The following is a 24,718-nucleotide window of genomic DNA, read 5'->3' as shown; positions in this document are numbered from 1 at the left end:
AATTAATATTTATCGCGATTCTTTATCAATCATTAGAAAAAACAATACAATAGTAAAGCTCGGATTATCACTGAGAAAGTTTTTTATCTTACCCATGTATCGTTATGAAAATAAATCAACATCTTACCCTCAACATCTCACAGTTACATATTAAATAAATAGTGAATTTATTCCTAACTCCGATTTAAAATATTTACTTCTATAATTTATGTAAAAAGTATTAAAATTTTAATTATTATTAAACAAATAATCGTTAATTATTAATTTTTCACAAACTAGATTTTGCGTGATCTAGAAGTCAACGAAGTTAATGACTCGTATATATATCTATCGCATTGTCTCAACAAATTATTTTATTGTCTCCTTAATGATCTGAGCGCAGATTTCATTATATTTTTATATCGTTTCATCTATCTTGAAATATAATTATTTTTTTTCTACTAATAAAATTTAATTTACTCAAATTCTTTAGAAAATTTCAATTAAAAAAAAAAAAAAAAAAAATAATTTGAAAATAAAGAAAAATTCTTTAGAGTCGGTCCCGATGATTGCAGCTTTTCATTTTTCTTCTAAACAAAGAAGATTTTCGAAAAAAATGCTCTGCTACATAAAAGATTTTTAAATTATTTATTTTTTATCAAAGATTTTTCTTCAAAATTATTATTTTTTTAAAAGAAAAACATAAAACTGCAATTAGCTTTATCATCACTAGTGCAACAAGGATTGTCCTTATTGTCAGTAAAAAAATTCTTGAACTGATAAATTTTTTTTAATTTAAATAAATTTAATTTAATAAGACAATGAAACTCCTAAAAATAATTTTCTCGGTTAAAAGAATTTTTATGTTTAGATCCCCTTGCATAAAAATAATAATTTCTTCCTCAATCCATTAATAATCAGCGTAAAAAATGACAACCATCTGAGTAATATAATAAAATTTTCACAGATTCTCTCAAACAACAAAGTAAACTCATTATAACTTCCTGCTGAGAAAGTCTTAACTACAGCCTTTGCCTTGACTCGGCGATAATAATAGCAAACGGTTCATTACAAGACCACAGAGTACACAATCCTCACACCGTACCGTACTTATTAATGTAATAATAATAATGAATTTCAATGAAACTTCAACCAAGAGCTTGCATAAAATATCTTTTCGATGTCAATGTCACCGTATTTATTCATACTTGTTCTTATTACATTCCCCGTTTCCATTGAAATTTCAATTTCTATTCCATATGCGATTTAATTTAATGGTATAGCATTAAATCGAGTATATCTCTGAGTATATATTATCAATTGATTATACGACATTGTCGTTATGTCTTCGGCGTGGTTTAAATTAATGAAGAGCAAGATCGAGATCAAGAATCTACGAAGCACCCGGGATTCTTTTATCCGATCTAACTTCAATTTACTATCTCATTACACATTAATTGACATACTTTATATTGATTAACAATAAAAATAATTATTTATCTTTGTCTATTCATACAATCATCATTATTATTATGATTATTATTATTATTGTAAAGAAGATAAAATTGTTATGTCTTATATTATAATATTATTCTTGTTCAGCAATAAATGTCTGGCAACTCGCAAGTCATTTGAACTTAAATAACACAATACTTATATGAAAATAACGGATGTCCGTATGTTACACACATGTGTGTATAGATATATATATAAAAGTAAACTAGAAATATATTTATATACAAGTCGACTGTCAATTAGAGACTTGCGTTTACGATACTTGCAATCGATGCTTTATAGCTTTTGCTGGATGCCAACGATCACCAAACTTTATTGCTTACTGACAAAAAGAAAGTATAAACGATGCTTTTTCTTGTTTTATATTTTTTTAATTTTTTTTCTAGCATACAGGTCTATAGAGATGCAAGAGAATCTGTACATAGATCTAGATATTAGATAAATTATCCTATATTATACAGAATATTGAAGAATATTTATAAAAAATTCAAAATGCATGAATAGTTTAAGAAAATGACAGATTCTTGATCCAATCTTTTATCTTTTAAGTTTAACGTTTTTTTTTTTTTTTTTTACTATAATTAAATATCTTAAAAATATTAGGTAGAAAGTTAAAATATTTTATTGCAACATAGTAAGCGTTCTTTACGCTAATCCTTTTTTTAATTTTAGGTAAAGATATCGACTTAAATCTAATTCTAATTTGTTTAGCATTGTATTGATCTTTACACTCTTGATAATAACGCATCAGGGCTTTTATTTATTTATATTAATAAAATCTCATTATTCATTATTTTTTTTTTCATTTTAAAATTGTAATCATGAATCTTTAAATATATAACATTTTTTTTTACGCATAACTGTCGGCGGTCGGGTGAAAATGTACGTGTAATATTCATTTTTATTCATGGTGAAGAGTAAAAAATGTTTAATATTCTTGCTCACTTGCATTCCGCGGTTTTTTTCAAAGCTTTATTATTTTTTACGACGATTCTCTGCGACACTCGTGTGAGATTTTATTTAATATTTTATAATCTAAGATAATGATTAAAAATTTTTAATTGTGAGTAAATTATCACAGTGGATTAATTTTTTTAAATTTATTCAATTAAAATTTTATTTTAGTTTCAGGGACAAGTGTATTAACATGAAAATGTAAGAATAAGAAGAATAAAGAGGTATCAAAGGAAATAAAAGCAAGTCATGACCTTTTGTAAGGTAAGATGATATCACGTGCGAGTTTCATCAGCTTCAGCATCAAATGTTTATTATTCCAGTTTCTGGATTAAACTTAAATTGTTAGCAAACAAAATAAAAATGTTTGTATTGCATGATGTTTTTTTTAATTTTATTGTTTCAAGAGGAATAAAATGAAATGATAGGTCAGAATCTCAATTCGTTAATTAATTTTTTTTTTTTAATGAATTATTATTATGATAATAATGTAAACGTAAAAGAAATGGTAAAAAATTTTAGAACCCGGCGGTGATATGCTTTAATAATAATTTTTTATTTTTCTAGGATAAATTTAATGTCGTTGACAAAAAAAAAAACGGGAGTGGTTGAAGCGAAATCCGCTTAGCTCGTATCGGGGATCCTGAGCAATGATTTAAGTCCTTTGAGACAGATCTGAGAGAATAAGTAATATAACTAAATACATTTGAAGGTATAGAAATAAATAAATAAAAAAAAAAAAAAAAAAAAAAAAAAAGACAGAAAGGTGGAGAATGAGATACGAGGGGAGTTGAATCAAAACTACTAACTGGTAGTAAATATCTTCATTCTTCTTGAATACAATGCTCTGTATATAATACACACATCCACTTCTCTACTCCGTACTTTTATTTGTATCTGAATGGTGGATGCTCTTCGACTCTTCACTTCTCATCTAGTCGATAGTCCTGTCTGTCCTGTCCTATCCGCAACTCCATACCACGGGCTCGTTCTATTCAGTTTCTCTTTAGTCTTCAGTCATCACGCAGGCGTACACCTCGTACTCTCGTATGTTCCCGCGTAATTTTTACTTGCTTTTTTTATTTAATTAATTTTATTTTACATTTATCATATTTTATTTATTACTGTGGATTTAAAATTGTGTATTATTTATCTGTGAAAAAAAATTATTTAACATGAAGAAATTATTTCTAAGCACGTGTCTTTTTTTATTTCTGGTGAGTTATTTTAATATTTATATTATTTCAATTTTTCTTTTTCTATTTTATTTAATAAAAAATTTGTAAATAAATTTTCAATGGATTGTAATTTTTAAGAATTGTCTTGTAATAAATTTTAAAAATTCAAATTAATGAAAAGAAAATATTTTTCATTGAAAAAAAAAAAATTTTTTTTAAACAAATTTAGTATTTAAAATCATCTTAATGAATCATAAATATTAAAAAATTTTAATTTATTTAAAAATCAAAAGATTTAGATTATAAAAAAAAATTTTTTTTTTACATTTTTAATTTCAAAAAAAAAAAATTCAATAATGAATTTTAAACTTTAACACAAAATTTTTCAAAATAAAAATTTTTTTATTTAAAATTTATAGTAGACTTAAAAACTTAATGGATTCTTATTCTAAAAAAAAAAAAAAAAAAAAAAAAAAACTTTTAAAAATATACCTCTTATTAAAAATCGAAGGTTTAAAATGATAAAAAATTTTTCTAAAAAATAACTAATAATTTATAAAAAAATAACGGGTTCATTGACTGGAATTAATGAAGATGTGTCATAACTCTTCAAAATGATACCTTAAAAAAAAGTACTCAAAGTATCGCCTACCACGTAGTAACGAAGAAACGTCGGTATGACTTGAATTAACAACGAGCCAGTCACAATTACACTCTTTTTCTGTCTCTCTCTCGAAGGCATACTAATACCCACTAGACATAATAATATATAAAGACGAAACTATTCGGCGCGCGGAATAAAAAAAAGGTTAACTTAAGTGCCGGTTCCGTTGAATATTCTAACTAAAAATATATAAATACATATTTATGTGCTCAATGCCAGGATGTACCCATATCCCACTGTCTACAACAAAAGCTCAGCTCACCTCTACTCATACAACTCGACTTGACTCAGTATTCTCACCTCACAAATAAATTTTTAATCAACATAAAACTGTCTGCCAAAATAAATATTTATAAAAGCTTCATTTCCATATCCACTATTCTCAGATATTTAAACAATAAACAGCCAAGCTCAGTACCCGATCAACGAACAACAGGTGCCGGCATAAATTTAAAAATTCTAATAATAATTACTGTTAGCGTTACAGATGTAAATAATCTAATAAATAAATAAGTAAATAACTAAACAGCCAACGGTATTTACAACGTGGCCGGCATTGATGAGTCGGATTGCACCCGGTTGTAAATCATAACAGAAGCTTAATTACACTCATGCATCCACGCTGCATATTACGCATTAATATTAATAATACATAATTTAATATTGAGCCAACTTTAAACTCGTTACTTATCATCACATTCCGCTCTGCTTCTATTCGACTTCGAGTCTTTAAAAATAATAATTTGGTCTAGCGGTTAATAATTGCACCAAAGAGAAGTAACAAACTATCAACATAACTTTTACTTTAGCCGATAACCCATTGACAGTTAAAACTTTTATTTTTCTCCTTTCAAGTGATATTAATATACAAATAAATAAAAATAACAAACAAGACTTTAAACTCTCAGCTTAACTACCTATGGGATGTTTGTGTTTTTTTACTCATTTTCTGGCTTACGGGGTTCGCACGGATAGAACTCAAGCATAGTAATGGATAGCACTAAGTATGCATGTGGATGTATATTGAAAATATTCACATCCGCGGAGATGTGATTATTAGATCTGCACAGGAAGATACTTATAGATAACGTCAGTGTGCATTATAAGCCAACTTACTCGATGTGCACTATCTTTTATAAATACATATATATATATGTATACTTATGTGCTAGCACTTGTACTTACTGAAGTTACTCGTCTGGGTATAAATGTATTTGTAAACTAAGTTCAATGTTGAATTACACTTCTTTCTCTTCCTCAATGATAAATAGCTTGATAATATAAGAAGAAGCTTCCGTGGTAGCAAATAGTTTGTATAAGTGCCTTGATATTACTTAAGAATTCTTTAACATGTTCGATCATTACATTTCTATATCCATTTTCACTCACTATCGGTTCCGTTAAGGATAAATTATTTTTTTGCGTTATCAACGGCTTCAGGTGTGATGTTCGCGTTTTGATAATTGGCTCGGTTGTTTTTTTTAACTTGAGAGAAAAATGTTATACTTTTTTTTTTTGTAGATAATAAAATTTTTTCAATTGAAATTTCCTATATTTTTCATGTACACGGAAAGAACAAAATAACACTGAATATCATCCTAGATTATACTCAGTGATATCTGTAGTGAAAAAAAAAATTAGATAGTAATTAATTAATTGATTTTTATGAAATCAATAATTAAAAAAAAAAATTATCTGATAAATAAATTATCTATTAAAGCAGTAAAAAAATAAAACCACAACCACAACTTATGTTATTTTATGAAGAAAAAAAAATAATTTTATAAATGTGTTAATAGAAAACAAATGCTGACAACTAAATTATAAATTATAATTGTACAAACACCATGAGACATAAAGACTTGAAATTAGATGACCACCTGTAAGAAAACTCTCGTTTAACGACTGTTAACTTTTTAGCTTAACTTGATCACCTAACTGTTACGAGAGTAAGATTTACTTTTTAGTAAAAATTCCCGCGGGTAGTTATTTTTTGTGTCAATGAAAGTTTTTATAAATAAAATAATTCGATGTAAGAGAGCCGTTGAAGATGAAATGATCGGTATTTTTATCTCGAGTTTTTGCCGATGTCTAAGGATAATAATAAAAAGATTAAATTGTGGATTATTTTTTGCTTAATTTTTTTTATAAAACTAAGTGGGAATGGGTAATTTAGAAGAAGGGTAATTTTCGCATTCTCTGACAAGGTTATACTTGATAGTTTGGTTATTTTGAGCCCGAGAAAAATAGTGAAAGAGCCGAAGGAAAAAAGGGGGGTAAGATAAGAGTATAAGGAGGAGATGGAGGAATAAAGTAGCGCTGTAGGGAATATAAGTAAAGCAAGGATTATAGAATAATATATATATATATATATATATATATATATATATATATATATATATATATATATATAAGAGTGGAGGCGAGGAGGAGAAATAAGTTTAAGTTAAAGGTACAAGGTAATGGGTGGAAAAAATACTGGCCAGAACATTGGATTATTTTCCGTATACGTATACGTAGAGCAGTGCTATTACTGAACTACTCTAGTCATCAGAAATATTATGTTATGCCTCGGTATTACATGGAGAAATGGCATACGCCCGGAAGATATTACTTGCTCGTTATTCACGCTTATGAAGAATTTCTTAACATGAAACTATTAAATTAGCTTGATAAAATGTCCGTAAGAAAATAATAAAACCCCTCTGTTATTATTATTTTTAATAATTTACACCGCGGTATTTTGCAACTAACCACCCAATCATCGTGTTATGGTTATAGTTATCATTATTCCTATAAATTATCCGGGGTATTTTTTAATTAAAATTTATTTATTTTGTTTAAAGACCTTTCAAAGTGAATAATCGAATTTTTTATTAATACAATCGATAAAACATTCGCACATGTACTTTAATTTTATACCAAAAGAGGGGTTGAGAATGACAACAATGCAATGAATTACAATCCCGGTGTCCTGTGCCTGCACTCTGTGTTGTTTTGAATGTTTAGCCGCAAACAATGCTTCTGAGATTTGTGGGATCGCTTCCCTCTAATGTAAATAAATCGACGTCGGCTCCATATATCTGTTTCTGTATTCGATAGATGTAGACATTCTGGGGTTATCGAGCCGTTTTACAATAAACTATTTGAATTATCGGTAAATCGGTTATGTCAATTCAAATCAATCGCCATGCATAGTTGTCACTATTGTTTCTTCTATTGGAGTTAAAAAATAAATTTCCCACAAAAATTTAACCCAAAATTCTGACCTTAATCTTTTAATTTTAAAAATTTTCATTTTTTCTTAATCTTTTAACAGTAAATTAAATTGTCTAGTTCCAAACATTGAAAGATTTAACGGTGTCCCAGTTTACTTCCTAAAAATCAAAATGGATTAAAGTCCTACTCGCGTCGCTTTACTTGCTGAAGATACAAACTTTTTTGATAGATAATTGCGTATAAAAAAAATGCTGGGTCATTAAATTTTATGAAAACGAATGTATGGGATAATAATAATAACGATTGGATTTAAAAATGATTTTTTATAATCCGAGTTTAAAAAATGAAAATGGAGTAAAAAATTGTAGTGTTATTTATCTGTTTAAATTACCATGTTCACAAAATGTGTTGGTAGTTACAACAGTATAATTAAAGTTAAGTACGGCGCGGTGTTGTAGAAATATACATAGATAGATAGAGAATGAGAAGTATTACATTAAAGAGCTTGGCGAGACACGAGCTTGTATTGTTATGTGTATGAAAAAGGCGAGCGAAGGGTGGTGATTAGTTTAAACCTGGCGAGCTCGGCTAAAGCTAAAGAAAATTCATAGACTTGAAAAAGAGTATTGCCAAGCCGGGTTTCTTTATTATTTTACAATTTATATGTACAGGTATAGTATATAGGTAGAGGTATATATAATAATACAAGAGTTGTGGAGAGGCGGATGTTACTACCGTCATTCCAGCGGCGTTATTGTTCTCCCAGCGCATAGCAGGCGAACGCTCAACTCGCGTAGATGCATCGGGTGATTATCCAAAGAAAAATATACGCGAACTCTCTGGGCAATCGCGAGTTTTACAATTCCATCTGTATGATCCAAGGACACTCTCTTTACTTGCGCTCTACTGGGAAGCAAAGGGAAGATCTTTGAGAAAACTTGAAAGAGAGAGACCCCATACCGGTGTAACAGTAACAGTAACAAGTCGATACTCAAACTCTTTATCTCAAGTAAAGCCTCTTCCTCATTTTATTTATTTTTTATCTCCTTTTATTTTATTTTTTTCGATTTATATGAGAAAATCTAAAAAAGGGCATTCCTCGCTTGTTTACAAGTTCAATGCCACGAATCCATTTAATTCCTTACAAGTCAATGCTAAAATATATGTCTCAGACTCTGACTCTGGCTTCAACTCTATGGACTTAACTTGCTACATATCTACCGGGATCTCTCCTGAATTTTAATTCAATTTATCTTATATAAGCCAACTAGGCCTATGTATTTATACTTATTTTATATAAATTCCATCTGATCCTACAGTAATAACGTTATAAATAAAACACGTACTTTTTACACGCTCTTAGTGAGAATTATTTTAAATCATCAAGGTGGTCGCGGTCTTCCTTCTTCTGGACATTAGTTACGTTCGATTTTCATATTGATAAAAATACGTAATACGGAACAAAAACTCCCGTAAGAGTAATTGAATTTTTTTTGTTTTAATCATTTGTAAAAACTTTAAGTCAAGTTAAGTGATTGGAAAAATTTTAGTTTTTTTGACCTACAGTTTAAATTTATTTTCAAAAAAAATAAATTTGATAAAAAAAAATTTTTAATAATAAATAAAGTAAAAAATAAAATTTAGAATTAGACTTTATTTTGACCTGATAAAGTGTAAAAAAGTAATTTTTGTAGCGGAAAAATTATTGGATCAGAAATTTTTTCTAAAAAATAATTTTTTATGAACAAGAAAATATTTAGCTAAAATTGAGGAATAAATTAAAATTACAAGAAAAAAAATGAACTAAAATTAAAAAAATAATACTTTTAACTAGTGCCTCTAAATAATTAAATTTTATTATTAAAAAGAAGAAAGAACCGATAAATAAGTTGGCATTAAATATACAAATTAACATCAGCGTTACAAACTGATGGGTTTTAAAATGGCTAACGATAAATCAGGAAGTTAAACATCAGCTAACAAGTATACAGCAAAGATACTTATATGTGTATACCATCTATATATAATATAACAACCTGTGGTGTAGAAATATCCATATAGATATAGGATGGATTTGCCAAGAGGGAGGAAGAAGTTTATGCAAATGAATAAGACAGTGCACAATCTTGTAAAATCATGGAAATCTTATGGATAGGAATCCTCAGTACCCGGAGGTTTATTTTATTTTGTATTTCTTTTAATATACTCATCCTAATACTGGTGCTTTTTAAACAGAAACAGAATACTATTATATAGAAAATAGAAACTCTTCCTCTTCCTTAACTTCTTCTTCTTCTTCTTCTTCTTATTCTTTCTTGGGAGCATGGAAGTGATCTTCATGTCTCCCGACTCTTATCCACGCTAGTTTAACTCGAGTTTTCTCTGTACTGTGTACATATTATATCAAGACTATACTGATACTTAATTCTTCTTCAGCCCTACCATATATCTATACGATATACATACGTGCATCTGAATACCTGTACTGTAAATACTATTATATGTACTTCTATACTATCCTCTATTCTGACTGACGCATGATAACGGTGCACGCACGATATGTTGCGCAACATCCCACAATACACACGGTATAAATAATAAATATAATTACAATTGTATATATTACAATGTATTCCAATTGCAAGTGATTGGCGTCCAAGTGAATCTTCACTTCAAATTTTTTTTATTAAATAGTTTCGCTGAAATTTAATTAAAATTATTTTTTTAATTTATTTTTTTGATAATTTTAAAGTTAAAAAATTTTTAACTAAAAAAAAAAAAAAAAATTAATTTTCAATAAAAAAAATTTTTTTGACTTCAGTATAATTTTCAGTTAATTTAAATTAAAAAAAAAAATCTGTAATTTTATTTCAAAGTACAATTCCCATTAGCTGGAATTAAAATTCATTATTTCGACTGAAGATGATTCATTCATCATACTTGCGTGTACCTCTGAACACATATGACAGGTCTATGTATGTAAAATTGAACATCAGAGGGTTCGTCACACTCTTTGATGAGAAATCCAGTGTAGAGCATTAAGGAACAGACATGACATTGTTTGTAAATGCTGGGAAACCGGGAAGTGATTAACTTTAACAGAGCGTAAGAGCGGGAATATATACAACAAGGGCCGAAGACGAGCTAAAATATATCATGAGTCTAAAGAATGCAATGCTAAAGTACATTACATCAAGTGCAAGTACTGGCAATCACCTTGCTTGGCATGAGAATGCACTTTCAGACGCGTAATCAAGTGGCGGAAATGTCGAACACGTGTTAAGAGACATACAAAAAATAACATTTATTCATCTTAATTATATTATCAATTATCATTATTATTATTACTTTAAATTAATAAAATTTTCATTACAACCAATACAACTAAATTTGTTATTTCAAAATCACAAATTGCAATTGCAATTATTATATCTGATCCATAAAATTAACATCAGCAAGCTCATTGCACTCAAGGCAAATTGTTCATCACTCTGGAGCCTCCGTTAATAATTCACGGATGCTTTCACAATTTTATTTATGTATCATAATTATTTAAAAACACCCATTAGGTTCTAATGTATCATCACTGAGAATTGTTTCATCTTTAATTGATTTGATTAAGCAATTAAACCAATTAAAATTGTTTGCATAATTATAAGTATTAATTAATAATTCATAAAATATCATTTTTTTTTTTTTTTAATTTTTAACAGGACTTGGCAATAACAACGCCAACGATAGGAACACTAAAATTAAACGACGAGTGCTCTCGAGATAAAAACTGTGAGAACATCGAGAACAGCCGCTGTCATTTGGGGTACTGTCGCTGTCAACCCTTCTACGCGGCTTACAATGAAACCCGCTGTGTCGAGTGTAAGTATAAAGATGGATTATAGTACAATATAATACATAATATCAGATATATACGTTACTGTGTTACAATAACACTTGAATAAATATTCCGGTATCAGATGTCAGGCACATTTTTTTTTTTTGAATCGTCTAGTAATGAGATTGACTATTGTAAATAAGTAGATTTATTATTATTGGTATTCATTTCAATAATAATAATAATTAAAATTGAAGAAGAAACCTGTCAAAATTCAATACGTCTTAATTGTATGCTTTTAAACGGCGATTGGTAATTGGATCGGCTGGTGTAAGTCGATTACGGTCAAAATACAGTTTAAGAATAAAATATTACCTCGGATTTTTTTTTCTTTTTTTTTTTTTAAATTGAAGTATGTACTAAAATAATTGTTTTGGTAATTATTTACCAAAGTGGAGTCCACCATTTTAATTTTAATTTTTTTTTTTGAAAATTTTGATATATATATATATATATATTTTTTTTTTTTAAAGTACATAAAAAAATGAATAATTAAAAAAAAAAAATTCATTGTCACAATTTTAACAAATTTTAGAAATGAAAAAAAAAATTATAAATTTTTTAGAAAATTGTGATATTCAATTTTTTTCTTTTTTTTTAGTTAGTTTTTTTATGTACTTTAAAAAAAAAAAATATCAAAAAAAGATAAAATAGAAAGTTTATCGAAAAACATGAAAGCCAAAATTTTTTCCAACTTTTGAAGGCAAAAAAGCTATTGAAATCTTAATTTTTTTCTTTCACGATATTTTTTATTATAAATGCGCCATAAAAACAAGTAAATAATTACCATTAATTTTAATGTAAATTGGATTGGTTAAGTGATTAATTGAAGATTTTTATTTATATTTTTTTAGCGACGATGCTGGGCAATGATTGCTACGTTTCAGAGCAGTGTTCAATGAAAGTAGCAAATAGTACTTGTTTAGATGGAGTTTGCCAATGCGATGATGGATATTTACAATTCAGACGGCATACTTGTTTAACACGTAAGTGGTAATTATTAATTGATGATGAATTACACTGTAGATAAAAATTTTAAAACTGAATCCATTAAATATCTAACGGAATTAAATTACATATTACATTGTTGCTTAATAAATAAATAATTAGCAGTAATTAAATCAGAATATTTTCTATTGAGTTAAATAAACTAGCGGATAGAGTAATATTATTTGCATTTAAATTTTTAGCTGCAAAACCAGGGCAAGTATGCTACAGTCATGAGCACTGTCGTCTTTGGGACAGTGACACGCATTGCGATTTTCTGATTCCCGACTTATTTGGCCGCTGTCAATGTACAGCGCCAATGAAACGTGACGGGGAAATTTGCCGCCCAAACAACCTCGTTATCCCACCAGTAATTTCATCGAATAATCCCACCAGCAACTCAAACAATTACTTCGACGAGACAACGCAAATAGACCCAGACAGTACTTTTAGTCCGGGAAATCAACCAGAAAACAATAACGATACCGGTAAGTACTTTTTTAAGACAACAAACTAAACTACTTTTACCATTTTTATTTTAATAACTCTTTGTTATTATTGTAATTATAAAATCAATGTTATAAAGACAAATACACCAGTTAAAAATTAATTATTGCTTAAAACTCACCAGGAGTACAAATTTCATGGTTGAAAAACGCGACACGTTTGTTATCAACATCAATGACAACTCCGAGATTGCCAACAAATTTAGTGACACATCCGATGTATCGTACACCGCGACCTCATCACGAAGATACTAATGAATTGCCAGAAGACAACGACGCTGTGATAATTGACGCTGATACGATAACTGAATTAATTCAAACAACAACACCTTCAGGTAAAAAATAAATAATTCAATTACTACACTGAAAAAAAATTAATTTGAATTAAGAGAAATATTCTTGGAGGAAGTTATCGAGAGGATTGATAATAAATATCGAGAGAAGTGTCATTACTTGACAGAGTTTAGTCGCAGACTAACTAAATAATATTGCATTGAAATTCAAAACTTAAAACGCGTTTTTCTCAAAACTATGTTTTTAAAAACGGTACTCACGATTCTTCGAGATCTACTCAATCGATCTTGATGAAATTTAGACAAGTCTTTATGATATAATTTACAAGGTCTTGAACGAAAGATTTGTTTTTTTTCAATTACAACTATTTAGAAAAAAAAAAAATTCCCCGAAATTTTAGCCAAATTTTCAATTTTTTTGTAAAAACTTCTGCCAAAAATCCAATTTTCATTTTTTTTTCTTCCGTTTAATAAGTTTAATTAGTAATAAGTTTGAATAAAATATTTCATTTTTTAATCTCTTAGTTTAAGAATTTTTCTACTTAAATAAAAAAGATGAAGTTCTTCGAAATTATTTACTTGATTGAAGTAAATTTTTTTTCTGTGTATTATTTCTTAAACGTTTGATTACAAAAAATTAGCATTTAAAATCAATACTAGAGTTGTAAAATTTAATTGATTAAATTGAATTAAATAACAATTAATAGCAATAGCACTTGTTTAATTTTTTGTGTTATTTTTTTTTTTGTTGAACATCAGCACCAACAAAAGCGGACCGTCATGAAACGACGACATTAACAGCAGTAAGTATTGGACTTAGATGTACAAACGATCTGGAGTGTCGGATGGCGGACACACACTCGCGGTGCATAGACGGCGTGTGTGACTGTGCGATTCGTGGAAACGGAAGCTTACCATGCGGCGCAACAAGAACAGGATGTCCAGTTGGTACATTTCAGTGCCGTGGGTCTGGTACTTGCATCAGTTGGTTCTTTGTCTGCGATGGTAGGCCCGATTGTGGTGACGGTTCTGACGAGGAATGCGCCAGTGATCAATGTCCAAATCAAGCGTTCGCTTGTAAGAAGAGCAAAGTATGTATTTCAAAGGCTGGACAGTGCGATGGCAGAATCGATTGTCCTAATGGAGAAGACGAGGAGGGCTGCAAAAATCGACGACGTTAGTCTTTACTTTTACTTTTATTTTTTAATTCATTTTTATTATTTTTTTAATTATTTTTTATTTGTCATTTTTTAGGATGCCCGGAAGGAAGCTTTCGTTGCAATAATGGACAATGTCTTCCTGCGTATGAATTTTGCAATGCAGTAGTGTCGTGTCGAGACGGGAGTGACGAGCCACGTGGTGCCTGTCGCACTCGTTACCGTGGACATCTTTTAGCAAGAAACTGTCCTTTTAGATGTGCTAATGGCCAGTGTAGGTCTGATGCCATTACTTGTAGTGGACGTGACGGATGCGGTGATAATTCCGATGAAATTAATTGCTCTGTCTGCAGTAAGTATTTTTATGGCTATTTTAATACTTTTGTTTTATTTACAATTAAATTATTTGCAGTTAAACCGATATAAATATGGTATTGATCGGGAGACAATAAATATTTTACTGAATCAAATTAAAATTTTTTTAATTACAAGGAAAATTTAATTAAGTCAAGTTACTTTATAAGACAATTAAGAAATTTTTATTTAAACAATAATTAAAGTTCAAATTTATTTTGTGAAATATTATAACAAATTTATGATTTTTTTTTTTTTGACAAAAATTTCCTTTTTCTCATTTTTTTCTAATAAATAAAAATAATTTATAATTAGAAAAAAAAATTCATAATAATACTTTGTTCAATCAATTATTCTTAACGCTTGATTAGTGAAAAATTACAAAGTAAATAAAATCAGAATTTTAATCTTTATACTATCGGTTTATAGGCCGTAAAAGTAATTACTTTTCATAGTTAAATTTATAATTAAAAGGAAGTCTTGTTATCTTCCAAGCAAGAAATCAGTGAGTAACAGTAAAGCTTTCAAATTAAAGATCTAAAAATGAAATTAATATTAAATGTGAAAAAAATTTTTTCACAGAAAAATAATAGATGATAGTCTTCTCCTAAAAAGTCTGATAATATACCAGATGTATTTATCAATTTAATTTATGTTAAAATTTATTCATTACAATAACTATAATCGATAATTATTTTTTTTTCAGGATGTCCAGCAGTCGCATAAGCTCAAAAATAAATAGATTATTTATTTTTTCATTATCACGACATATTGCGAGCAAACAAAATGTTTTTTTTTTTCTTCATAAAAATAAATTATAATTTGGTAAATAAGTATATGTGCAATTGGCACGTATGACCAAAGAATACGCGATTCACTAAGTAGACAAAGAACTTAATAATAAAGATCCAATTAACATAATTGTATTATTAAACAATATAATAAATATAAATTAATGATATATATATATATATATATATATATATATATATATATATATATATATATATATATATATATATATTTTATCACACTAAGGACTTTTATATCTTTACAATTTATTTTTAAACCTTATAATTTTTATTTTTTATGATAAATTAAAATTAGTTAGAAGAAAATAATTTGATATTATGCAATAGTAATAAATATTAAACTTACATTTATTTTACTGTTTTCTTAGCTGATTTTTAACGATATAAATTCTGGGTATCAATTCTTGACTTTTGGCAACTTAAGCCTATAATTCATTTTTTTTTTTTTTTTTTTTTATTTATTACTGTTCATAATAATAAAATTCAATGTCTTTTACTTATCGACTGACAATAATTTTATACAATTATATTTTTAAAATATTTATAAGGCATACTTTTAAAGTAATTATTATTAATTATTTGTAGCAATGTAAGCAATGTAAAGATAATATAATTATGAAAATCAATAAAATCATTATTTATGTAAACGAAATTTTTTTTTTAATTTAACAATCAATTAAAAAAAAAAAAAAAAGCAAATAAAAATTTTACTTTAATTTTAGGTGAAAAAAAAAATTGGAGTTGATAAAAATAAATGATAAGAACTCAATTATTTTATAGGAATCAAAGGTCAGTAAAAGGTTGAGAAAAACTAGAGAAATGTAAAAATAAACAATCAATAGTTATTTATAAAATATGATTAATTTGAGTGGAGATATAAATTATGGTAGAGGGAAGTAAGCTTAATTAAAGTATATACAATGACAAAACTGCTTGAGCTAATAATATAAAGCTAGTAATGTAACCGAGATATTGCGTTGGTATAGGTGAATTATATTTAAAGTATTTAACAAGCCCAATGAAATAAATAAATATATATATATATATATAGGACATTATGTATAAAGTACGTGGTACATTCTGCATAACATCGCGTCTGCGTTCCAACGTGTACTAGTACTACCGTCAATACTTAGTCTGCTGGTGTTGACGGACAAACCTTCTGCTCTTGCTCAGAAACCACCGAAACGTCAACGTGAAAACGTGCTAATATAGTTTTATTTTTACGTATTAGTTTAAGCTCACTCGGTTACTGTTATCAAAATAATTATTATCGGCAATCGTCATTAAAAAATAAATGTTTTTGTGAAATGACCCTATTTTATGATGTGAGTGAATTTGAATTTTTTTTTTTTTTTTTTTTTAATTAGTAAAAAATATTTTACATTAAAAAGTGAAATTATAATTTACATAAATTCTTAAATTACTGAGAATAAAAAAAAATATTTATTTTGATGGAGATTGAAATATTTATACGCTGGATTAGACAGTGTTATGACTAGAGAATTATTATGTTTACTTCACTGTATTTAATAATTTTTCCGAGTACTTCAATTAGTATTTTATGTAATAAAAAAATACTTTTTAAATTATTAATTAGATAAAAAAATTTAATTCATATTTTTTATTGCTTTATTGGCAATAAAATTTGCTAATAAAAAAGTAGATCAGGAGAGCAGGTGACATTTCAATTTGAATTGATTCTAAAGGATTTCTATCTCCAGTTGGGTCCAGTTTGCATTGGTTATTTTATTGTTCATTTCCGTTGTATATTCACACGCATTTACTTGCTGAAGTACTTGAACAAATTATCATTCTAATTCTATCAGACTAGAGAGAAATTCTAAATTTATTATCAAAACTTTGTTTAATATAAAAATTAATTTTTATATTAAGTTTAATTATTTTTTACGCAATTAAGAAGTTTATTTAAATTTTTTTGAACTGAAAATTTATTTCAAACTGGAGTTAATATGTGCACTTCAAGATATATGTATCCGGTCTATATATATATACGTTATCATATGATATGATGATAAATATACTTGACAAAGTATGATTCAGTATAAAAATGAAAAATGTTTAATTTATCATTGCAAATTAATTTTCTGTTATTTGTTTTCCTTGAGTTAGATTTATTTATTCATTATTAGTAAATAAATAAATAAATTAGTCAATTAATTTCTAAGCATTTTCTTTATTCTTCATTTTTATCGGTATAGATTAAAATCAACTGAGGGTGCTAATAAATAATATTATTTGGATAATTATTTAATTATGTAATAACCATAGTAATGAAAAAGTATGAAAATATTAATAAAATAATATTTTTATCATGAAAATTCAGTGTTAGTTTATTTTATCTCATTAAATTATAATTATTTTAATTAACTCGGTTTTGTATGTCATTATTTGACGAACAAACAGTGTCTGAAAAAGAACAGAATATTTTATGCGGGAAAAAAAAGACGTTAGTACCGTGACAAATCGAGTATTATTAAATTTAATATTTTATGACGTTGAAATTAGCAGACATTTAAAAATTTTTAGATTCTTTTTGAATATCATAAAGTAGGCCTGGAAATTATTTTTAAAAAATTCCATTTATAATTTTTTTCAGAGTTTCTAAAGATAGAATTTATCAACTAAATTTTTTGTGCTATAATTTATTAGTTAAAAAATATTTTTTCAATTATCAGATGTCTCTTAATTTCAGTCTGTAAAATAAAATTAAGAAGAAAGATAAAGTGTCAAATATATCATAAGGATAAAAATACATATAGTTCTGTATTAAGGAGCGCGTTTAGATTTTCTAGTAGAATATATTAAAAAAAGTTAGAATGAAAACGGCGTTAATATAAATAAAATATAAGATTTTAGAAATTTTAGAATTTCAAAAATTTTTCAAACTATTTTTGAGTTGATTAAAATTTATATTAGTCTTATAAAAAATAATTGAAGTGTTTTATCATATTTATTTTTGTCAATAATGAACATGTAAAATTAATTGTTAACGGATAATTTAAATTTATTGTTTAAATTCGTTTATTCAGATTTCACAAGAAGTTAAAAAGATACTAGAACAAGAATCATTCAGTTACGCTTATGTCAGCGAAAAAGAAAAAAAATGCTGAAGGATGTCAAGATCTCGAGTCACAAAGAGTTACAGCACGTTTATTACTGATGATATTTAATACCTATGGTAACAGAGTTTCAAACTCACAAGAGTTTAAGAAAAAACCAATTTAAAAGTCCACGAAATGAAGAACTAAGCATAAAAAAATAGTAACATGAGGGAAGCGAAATTTTTACGTGCGATCGAGTGCCTTAAAAAAACACCTGGAATAGTTATTTTATTACTTCCGTGTCTACTTATCGTAACACTTTATTATATTTCTGGTAAATATTCACCTTTTGAAAATTACTTTCCTGAAAAGTTCTACAATCCCGAGTATGGTGAGTTTAATTTGTATTTAAAGAATACTATTATCATGAGAGCAAAATGAACTTTTGTATGGATAATACTGTAACAATAAAATTGAAAAAATTTCCAGAAATAGTGGATGGTTATCTGGTATGGAATCCCAAGTGCCATATGCTGTCGGAGAACCCGATGGACGGCAGTATATCAAAATATGTAAAAAAGAAAAAATTTGAATCATGCTCGTCAAAGCCATTGCTTAGTTCGATTGTCAAAGAAGCTGACGGTAACTTTACTCTGGTGATTGACTCAATAGTCGCCAGTAGTTACAAAAAATTTATTTGTTGTTGGTCGTCGATTATCAGAACTGAGCCTACTAAGCCTCTTACGGGGCTCTGGGATTCTCAAATCAAGTAAGATTTGTATTTTTAAAAAGCTTACATCACAATTGTATTCGTTTTTCAAAATTATTAAAAGTTTTATTTTGCTTGAAAATTTTTTGGTAACTCCAAAAAATTTTTAAGTAAATTTAAATGCGAATAAAATTGCACACAAAATAGCTTCTTACATATTCTCATGAAAAAAAAAAAAAAACTCAAGATTTGAATTGTTATGTAGAGTTTTATTGGATTGATTTATGGACTTGCAACACGATATGCTTAATTAGATAACTTTTATTGCAGTAAATCGCATTGCGCTGATTTTGATGACAGAGTTCAATTACCATATGACATTGAAACAGTAATGGTGTCATGTAGATCAAAAGATAAGCCAAAGAACAAAAAATCAAACATACTTTACGAAAACATTCATGCGATAGTGAACCCTGCAAAGTTGGTGAATCGTATGGATTTGATTGAACAAAACAACAACAAAAATAATAAATTAAGCGTTCTAGTATTAGGTATTGATAGTGTATCGAGACTTAATTTCTTAAGAAGTCTTCCTCAAACGAGTAAATACCTGCGTGAAACGGGATGGACTCACCTCGCAGGCTACAACAAAATGGGGGACAACACGTTTCCAAATTTGATGGCACTGCTCACCGGAAAGAACAGCTCGTCTGCGTACGCGGATTGCCGTCCTCGAGAAGCGTACGGTTTGGACAACTGCCCGTTTCTGTGGTACGCCTTTCAACGCGCCGGGTACGTGACAGCCTACGGAGAAGACGACAGCACCCTCAGTACTTTTAATTATTTAAAGACGGGATTTGTCGATCCGCCAACAAATTACTACCTTCGGCCTTATGTGGTGGCTGCTGAAAAATTTTTGAAAGTCAAACACAAATTTGGTTCGGAGTATTGCACAGGACCAGAATTGGCTGTTGATAGAATTTTCAATTACGCGTTAGATTTTGCAGTCACATTTTTGGACAGGCCATACTTTGGTTTCTTTTGGACCAATTCAGTGACTCACAATGACATGAACGGAGCCTCGTCGCTAGACTCTCATCTGCTGGACCAGTTGGAGTATCTCGAGCGACACGGTGTCTTCAATAATACTCTGGTGATTCTTCTCAGCGATCACGGAATGCGTTGGGGCGAAATCAGAAACACTTTTGTTGGTTGGTACGAAGAGAGACTTCCTTTTTTGTATCTTCGAGTTCCAGATTCATTGAAGAACTCGAGCAATATCGAAAACTTGGACATTATTCAGGCGCTAAAGATAAACGAGCACCGGTTAACTTCACCGTTTGATTTACACGAGACCCTGAGGGACATCTTGGCTCGTGCTGGAGGAAAATCTAATTCCAGTTCTGGGTGTCCCACATGCCAAAGCCTCTTCAAACCTGTACCGTATGAACGTGGATGCGAAGACGCCGGAGTTTCACCTCACTGGTGTACTTGTACAGCCTTCAATCCTCAGCCTCCAGACGGAAAAATTGCCCAACAAGGCGCAAAAACTTTTCTTTCGTACATCGAAAGTGTGATTAAGGATTACAAGAATGAAAAAGGAAAGCGCATGTGTGCTAAATTAAAGGTCAAAAAAATTCATAGGGTCAACCAGATTGTTCATTTGAACAATACGAACAGCACACTAGAGACTGATGACACCGAAAAATATTTTTATTTGATTGAACTGAGCCCAGGAGGCGGGATGTTTGAAACAACGGTATTATTTAATAAAAATGGTGATTCTAAAATGACTGAAGAAGAAGTCAGTCGTATTAACTCGTATGCCAAGGATTCTAAGTGCTTAGAAAATGGTTACAAAAAATATTGTTACTGTATTAATTAATTATTAATAAATTAGTTATTAATGTAAAAAAATTAATTGTATCTAAAAACAATAACAGTTGTGTATATTTGTAAGAATACTTTATACAAGATTCTCAGTGCCGATAAATTATAGAAAAAAAAATTATATATATAAATATACATTTAAAAGCAATAAAGTATGTGACAATATATAATTTTTTTAATAAGTAATTGTCATATGTTTAAAATAATATTTTACTTTATCCACAGTATTAATTATTTTTACTATTAAAATATTGATTAATAATATTGTAAATGAAGAAATAAAATTTCTGCTGCTTACTTTAAATTCTTAATTACAGCTTTTTATAATTAGCAATCCCCAAATATTTATACTTTATAATTTTATGCATGTAAACATTGTTATCTTTTTGTTGGAATTTTCATTTGTTTTAATCCGATAACGATGCTTGTAAGGAGGAATTAGTTGTCATTTAATTCCCGAAATGATTAAGGCGTTATTAAGCAAGTGGTGTTCCATATGGAAGGTAGCAAAATGTTTAACATTTTAAGAGTCGTGTTTAATTATTACAAGAAAAATTTTAAGTCTATTAGTTTTTTGGTTTTATGTTTTTACTTTGTATTTTTTGTTTATTTTAAACTTTTTGTGATAAATAGCGATTTTGACGGGGAATTTAATAGTGTAAACAATAATGGACTTTTTGAGAGGGTTGAAGTTGAAGTTAAGAGTAATAATTTTCGAGAGAAAGGGATTTTGGGAAAATTTTATGGTGTTAGAGTAAGTAATAACAGTATTAAAGGAGTAGAAGAAAAAGATGAATATGAAGGAGGAGGAAGTGAAGATGAAAGTAAGTCCAATGATAATGAAGTCAATAATATATTTAAAAAAGAAGAAATTAATAAAATCAAATTTAGTGATTTTGTAAAAGAAAATATATTAAAAAAGAAGAAAGAAGAAGAAAATAAAAATGAATTTGATGATTTTGAAGATAAAAATATAATTGAGAAGGAAGATAAAAAAGAAAAAATAAATGAAAATAATTACATTGTATCAAACTCAAAATGCCGTCTATTAGATCAAAATCCTTGGGATGAAAGTATTAAAAAATATATTGAGCCGCGAGAATTTGAATCATGCGCATCGACTAATCCACTACTCAGTTCAATTAGCCGAGGTATTGATGGAAATTTCAGTATCGTTATTAATGAAGAAATAGCCGATGACTATTACAATGGTTTGATAAATTGCTGTTGGTCTTCAATTGTCCAAATCAAAGTAAAAAAACCTACAGTTAATAACAACGTCGAATTCAAGTTAGTAATGAAATAATTAAATTAACATATTTTTTTTTTTTTTAATTAAATTTTACTTATTTAATAATTTAATTTTTTCATCAGCATATCAGAGTGTCAAGATTTCAAGGATCAGGTCCAAATACCAGCGGATGTAAAATTAGTCAAAGTAGTTTGTCGATCATTCGAAAACTTAAACAAAAAGATATTCACGCCTGATTATCAAAATATTCATGTTGTATTAAATTCTACCGAATTTAAGAGTCGTTTTGAAGATGACACTCTCAATGATAAAAATGAGAATAAAAAAATAAGCGTCCTCATGTTGGGGATTGAAAGTTTGTCGCGTTTGAATTTCATTCGCAGTTTTCCAAAAACAGAAAAATTTCTACGAAATACAGGATGGACTTCTCTGGATGGTTACAACAAAATTGGTGAGAGTTCATCTTCAAACATAATGGCCGTCTTATCGGGTCTCAATGCTTCGTCCAGTAGTTTATACTATAAATCAGAAGGGCAGGGTGACCTGGACGATTTTCCATTCATCTGGAAAGATTTTAAACAAGCTGGTTATGTTACAGCTTTTGGAGAAGATATGGGTAACTCTAACACGTTTAATTTTGAACAAACAGGATTCATTGATCCTCAGACAGATTACTATTCTCGGCCTTACATCGTTGCGACAGAAAAATTTTTGAAACGAAATAATAAGAATAATAATAAATATTGCACTGGACCAGAATTGGCTGTTGATAGAATTTTAAATTACGCGTTAGATTTTGCAGTCACATTTTTAAACAAACCGTATTTTGGTTTTTTCTGGAGCAATTCGGTGACGCATAATGACATCAACGCAGCATTGTCGCTGGACTCGCATCTGGTGGAAAAGTTGGAGTCTTTTGAACAACACGGTGTCTTCAACAACACTCTGGTGATTCTTTTCAGTGACCAAGGAACGCATTGGGGCGAAATCAGAAACACTTCTGTCGGTTGGTACGAAGAGAGGCTGCCTTTTGTGTACCTTCGAGTTCCAGAAAGTTTCAAAAATTTGAACAATAACTACAAATACAACACTCAAGACATTATTCAGGCGTTAAAAATAAACGAACGTCGATTGACTTCTCCCTACGACTTGCACGAAACACTCATAGATATTTTGGAACGCGCGGGAGGCAAATCAAGTTACAGATCTGATTGTTCTACCTACCAAAGTCTCTTAAAATTTGTTCCGTACGAAAGAGGATGTGAGGACGTAGGAGTGTCGCCTCACTGGTGTGCTTGTTCAGAGTTCACTTCGCACTCATCTAGGAGTGAAATCGCAATAAAGGGCGCCCAAAATTTCTTGTCGTACGTCGAAGAAATTGTCAAAGACTACGAAGATGAGGACGGAAGATTATGCGCCAAATTGGAGCTCAAAAAAATTAATCGATTTGATGAAATCCGTTTGAAAAATAATAATACGGGTATTAGGAAATTTTTCTATCAAATTGAAGTTACGCCTGGCAATGCGGTGTATGAAGTTACCATGGATTTGGATGAAAATAAAAATTTTAAAGTTTCGGAACATGAAATAAGTAGAATTAATTCTTATAAACATGTTGCTGACTGTATTTCTGTTATTAGTCATAAAAAATACTGTTATTGTTCTAATTTACTTCAATCGAATATGTAAAATAATTTTTCATTGTAATTTATTTAATAAATTATTATTATTTAATTTATATATTAGAACTAAAAATTATATAAGATAAAAAAATCGTGTAAAAAATAATTAAGTATAGAAAATAAGAAATAAATATTTTAAAGTGGAATATTTAAATAAATTTTTCATAAAATAAATTTCACGTGTGAAATTTAATAAAAATTATAAGTGAAAATTTTTAAAAGCATTTTTTTATTGTAATTTATTTGTTATTAAAATTTTAAAAATTGACAGTTGTCAGCTAACTTCAGTGTCATATTATTATACTATGACATTTAATTTAGCTGTCACAATTTTTTAATTATCTTTAAGAAAAAATTTATTGTAAAAAATTATTTTTAAAAAATTGCATTTTTAATTTATTAAAATTCCTACAAGTTCATTTTTTTAATAATTTTTTTTTCATAATTTATTCATTAAAGAAAATTAAAAAATTGTCAAGTAACAGCTAAATTTAATGAAAATAAATTTAGCAGATATTTAATAATTTTTAGAATTTTTTTTAACAAATAAATTATAGCAAAAAAAATTGATATTTAGAAATTAAAAAAAATTAAAAATCCAATTTTTTTAAAA

The 24,718-nt window shown here is 28.3% G+C and overlaps 3 protein-coding genes and 1 long non-coding RNA gene across 6 annotated transcripts in view; 3 read left to right on the top strand and 1 right to left on the bottom strand.

Moving 5' to 3' along the window:
• The first annotated feature begins 2,199 nt into the window (after positions 1-2,199).
• Positions 2,200-15,621, top strand: Impe1 (Ecdysone-inducible gene E1). 2 transcript variants are annotated; one of them, XM_074247007.1, is made up of 8 exons: positions 2,200-2,712; positions 11,223-11,382; positions 12,253-12,384; positions 12,589-12,873; positions 13,017-13,226; positions 13,944-14,360; positions 14,439-14,693; positions 15,402-15,621. In XM_074247007.1, the coding sequence occupies exons 1-8, from the start codon at positions 2,698-2,700 to the stop codon at positions 15,419-15,421; spliced, it is 1,494 nt and encodes a 497-aa protein (XP_074103108.1). In that variant the 5' UTR covers positions 2,200-2,697; the 3' UTR covers positions 15,422-15,621. The 2 variants fall into 2 exon arrangements, with proteins under 2 accessions (XP_074103108.1, XP_074103107.1); XM_074247006.1 differs by lacking the exon at positions 2,200-2,712 and adding an exon at positions 3,527-3,665.
• LOC141530125 (uncharacterized) overlaps positions 14,362-24,718 on the bottom strand; it is an 11,150-nt gene continuing 793 nt past the window's right edge. The window contains exon 3 of the long non-coding RNA XR_012479712.1: positions 14,362-14,688. This is a non-coding gene — a long non-coding RNA (uncharacterized LOC141530125). The remainder of the gene's footprint in view (positions 14,689-24,718) is intronic.
• Positions 16,597-21,324, top strand: LOC141530116 (uncharacterized). 2 transcript variants are annotated; one of them, XM_074247005.1, is made up of 4 exons: positions 16,597-16,835; positions 18,561-18,963; positions 19,068-19,341; positions 19,612-21,324. In XM_074247005.1, the coding sequence occupies exons 2-4, from the start codon at positions 18,798-18,800 to the stop codon at positions 21,164-21,166; spliced, it is 1,995 nt and encodes a 664-aa protein (XP_074103106.1). In that variant the 5' UTR covers positions 16,597-16,835; positions 18,561-18,797; the 3' UTR covers positions 21,167-21,324. The 2 variants fall into 2 exon arrangements, with proteins under 2 accessions (XP_074103106.1, XP_074103104.1); XM_074247003.1 differs by having other exon boundaries at positions 16,598-16,835; positions 19,062-19,341.
• On the top strand, positions 21,532-24,161 carry LOC141530113 (uncharacterized). The gene is made up of 2 exons (XM_074246996.1): positions 21,532-22,461; positions 22,546-24,161. Exons 1-2 carry the CDS (start codon positions 21,668-21,670, stop codon positions 24,110-24,112), a joined length of 2,361 nt encoding a protein of 786 aa, XP_074103097.1. The 5' UTR covers positions 21,532-21,667; the 3' UTR covers positions 24,113-24,161.

This window comes from Cotesia typhae, unplaced genomic scaffold (assembly GCF_013202065.1).
Source record: "Cotesia typhae breed Kobodo isofemale line unplaced genomic scaffold, CoteBio_Ctyphae contig_48, whole genome shotgun sequence".
Lineage (NCBI taxonomy): Eukaryota > Metazoa > Arthropoda > Insecta > Hymenoptera > Braconidae > Cotesia > Cotesia typhae.
Note: the sequence above shows the minus strand (reverse complement) of the source record. Positions and strands in the feature narration are given on the sequence as shown.

Coding starts and splice junctions, on each gene's coding strand:
- Impe1 (XM_074247006.1), top strand. CDS start 3,624: ATGAAGAAATTATTTCTAAGCACGTGTCTTTTTTTATTTCTG. Junction 3,666..11,222: donor CGTGTCTTTTTTTATTTCTG/GTGAGTTATTTT, acceptor AATTTTTAACAG/GACTTGGCAATAACAACGCC. Junction 11,383..12,252: donor TGAAACCCGCTGTGTCGAGT/GTAAGTATAAAG, acceptor ATATTTTTTTAG/CGACGATGCTGGGCAATGAT.
- LOC141530116 (XM_074247003.1), top strand. CDS start 18,798: ATGAGGGAAGCGAAATTTTTACGTGCGATCGAGTGCCTTAAAAAAACA. Junction 18,964..19,061: donor GTTCTACAATCCCGAGTATG/GTGAGTTTAATT, acceptor AAAAATTTCCAG/AAATAGTGGATGGTTATCTG. Junction 19,342..19,611: donor CTCTGGGATTCTCAAATCAA/GTAAGATTTGTA, acceptor CTTTTATTGCAG/TAAATCGCATTGCGCTGATT.
- LOC141530113 (XM_074246996.1), top strand. CDS start 21,668: ATGGAAGGTAGCAAAATGTTTAACATTTTAAGAGTCGTGTTTAATTAT. Junction 22,462..22,545: donor AATAACAACGTCGAATTCAA/GTTAGTAATGAA, acceptor TTTTTTCATCAG/CATATCAGAGTGTCAAGATT.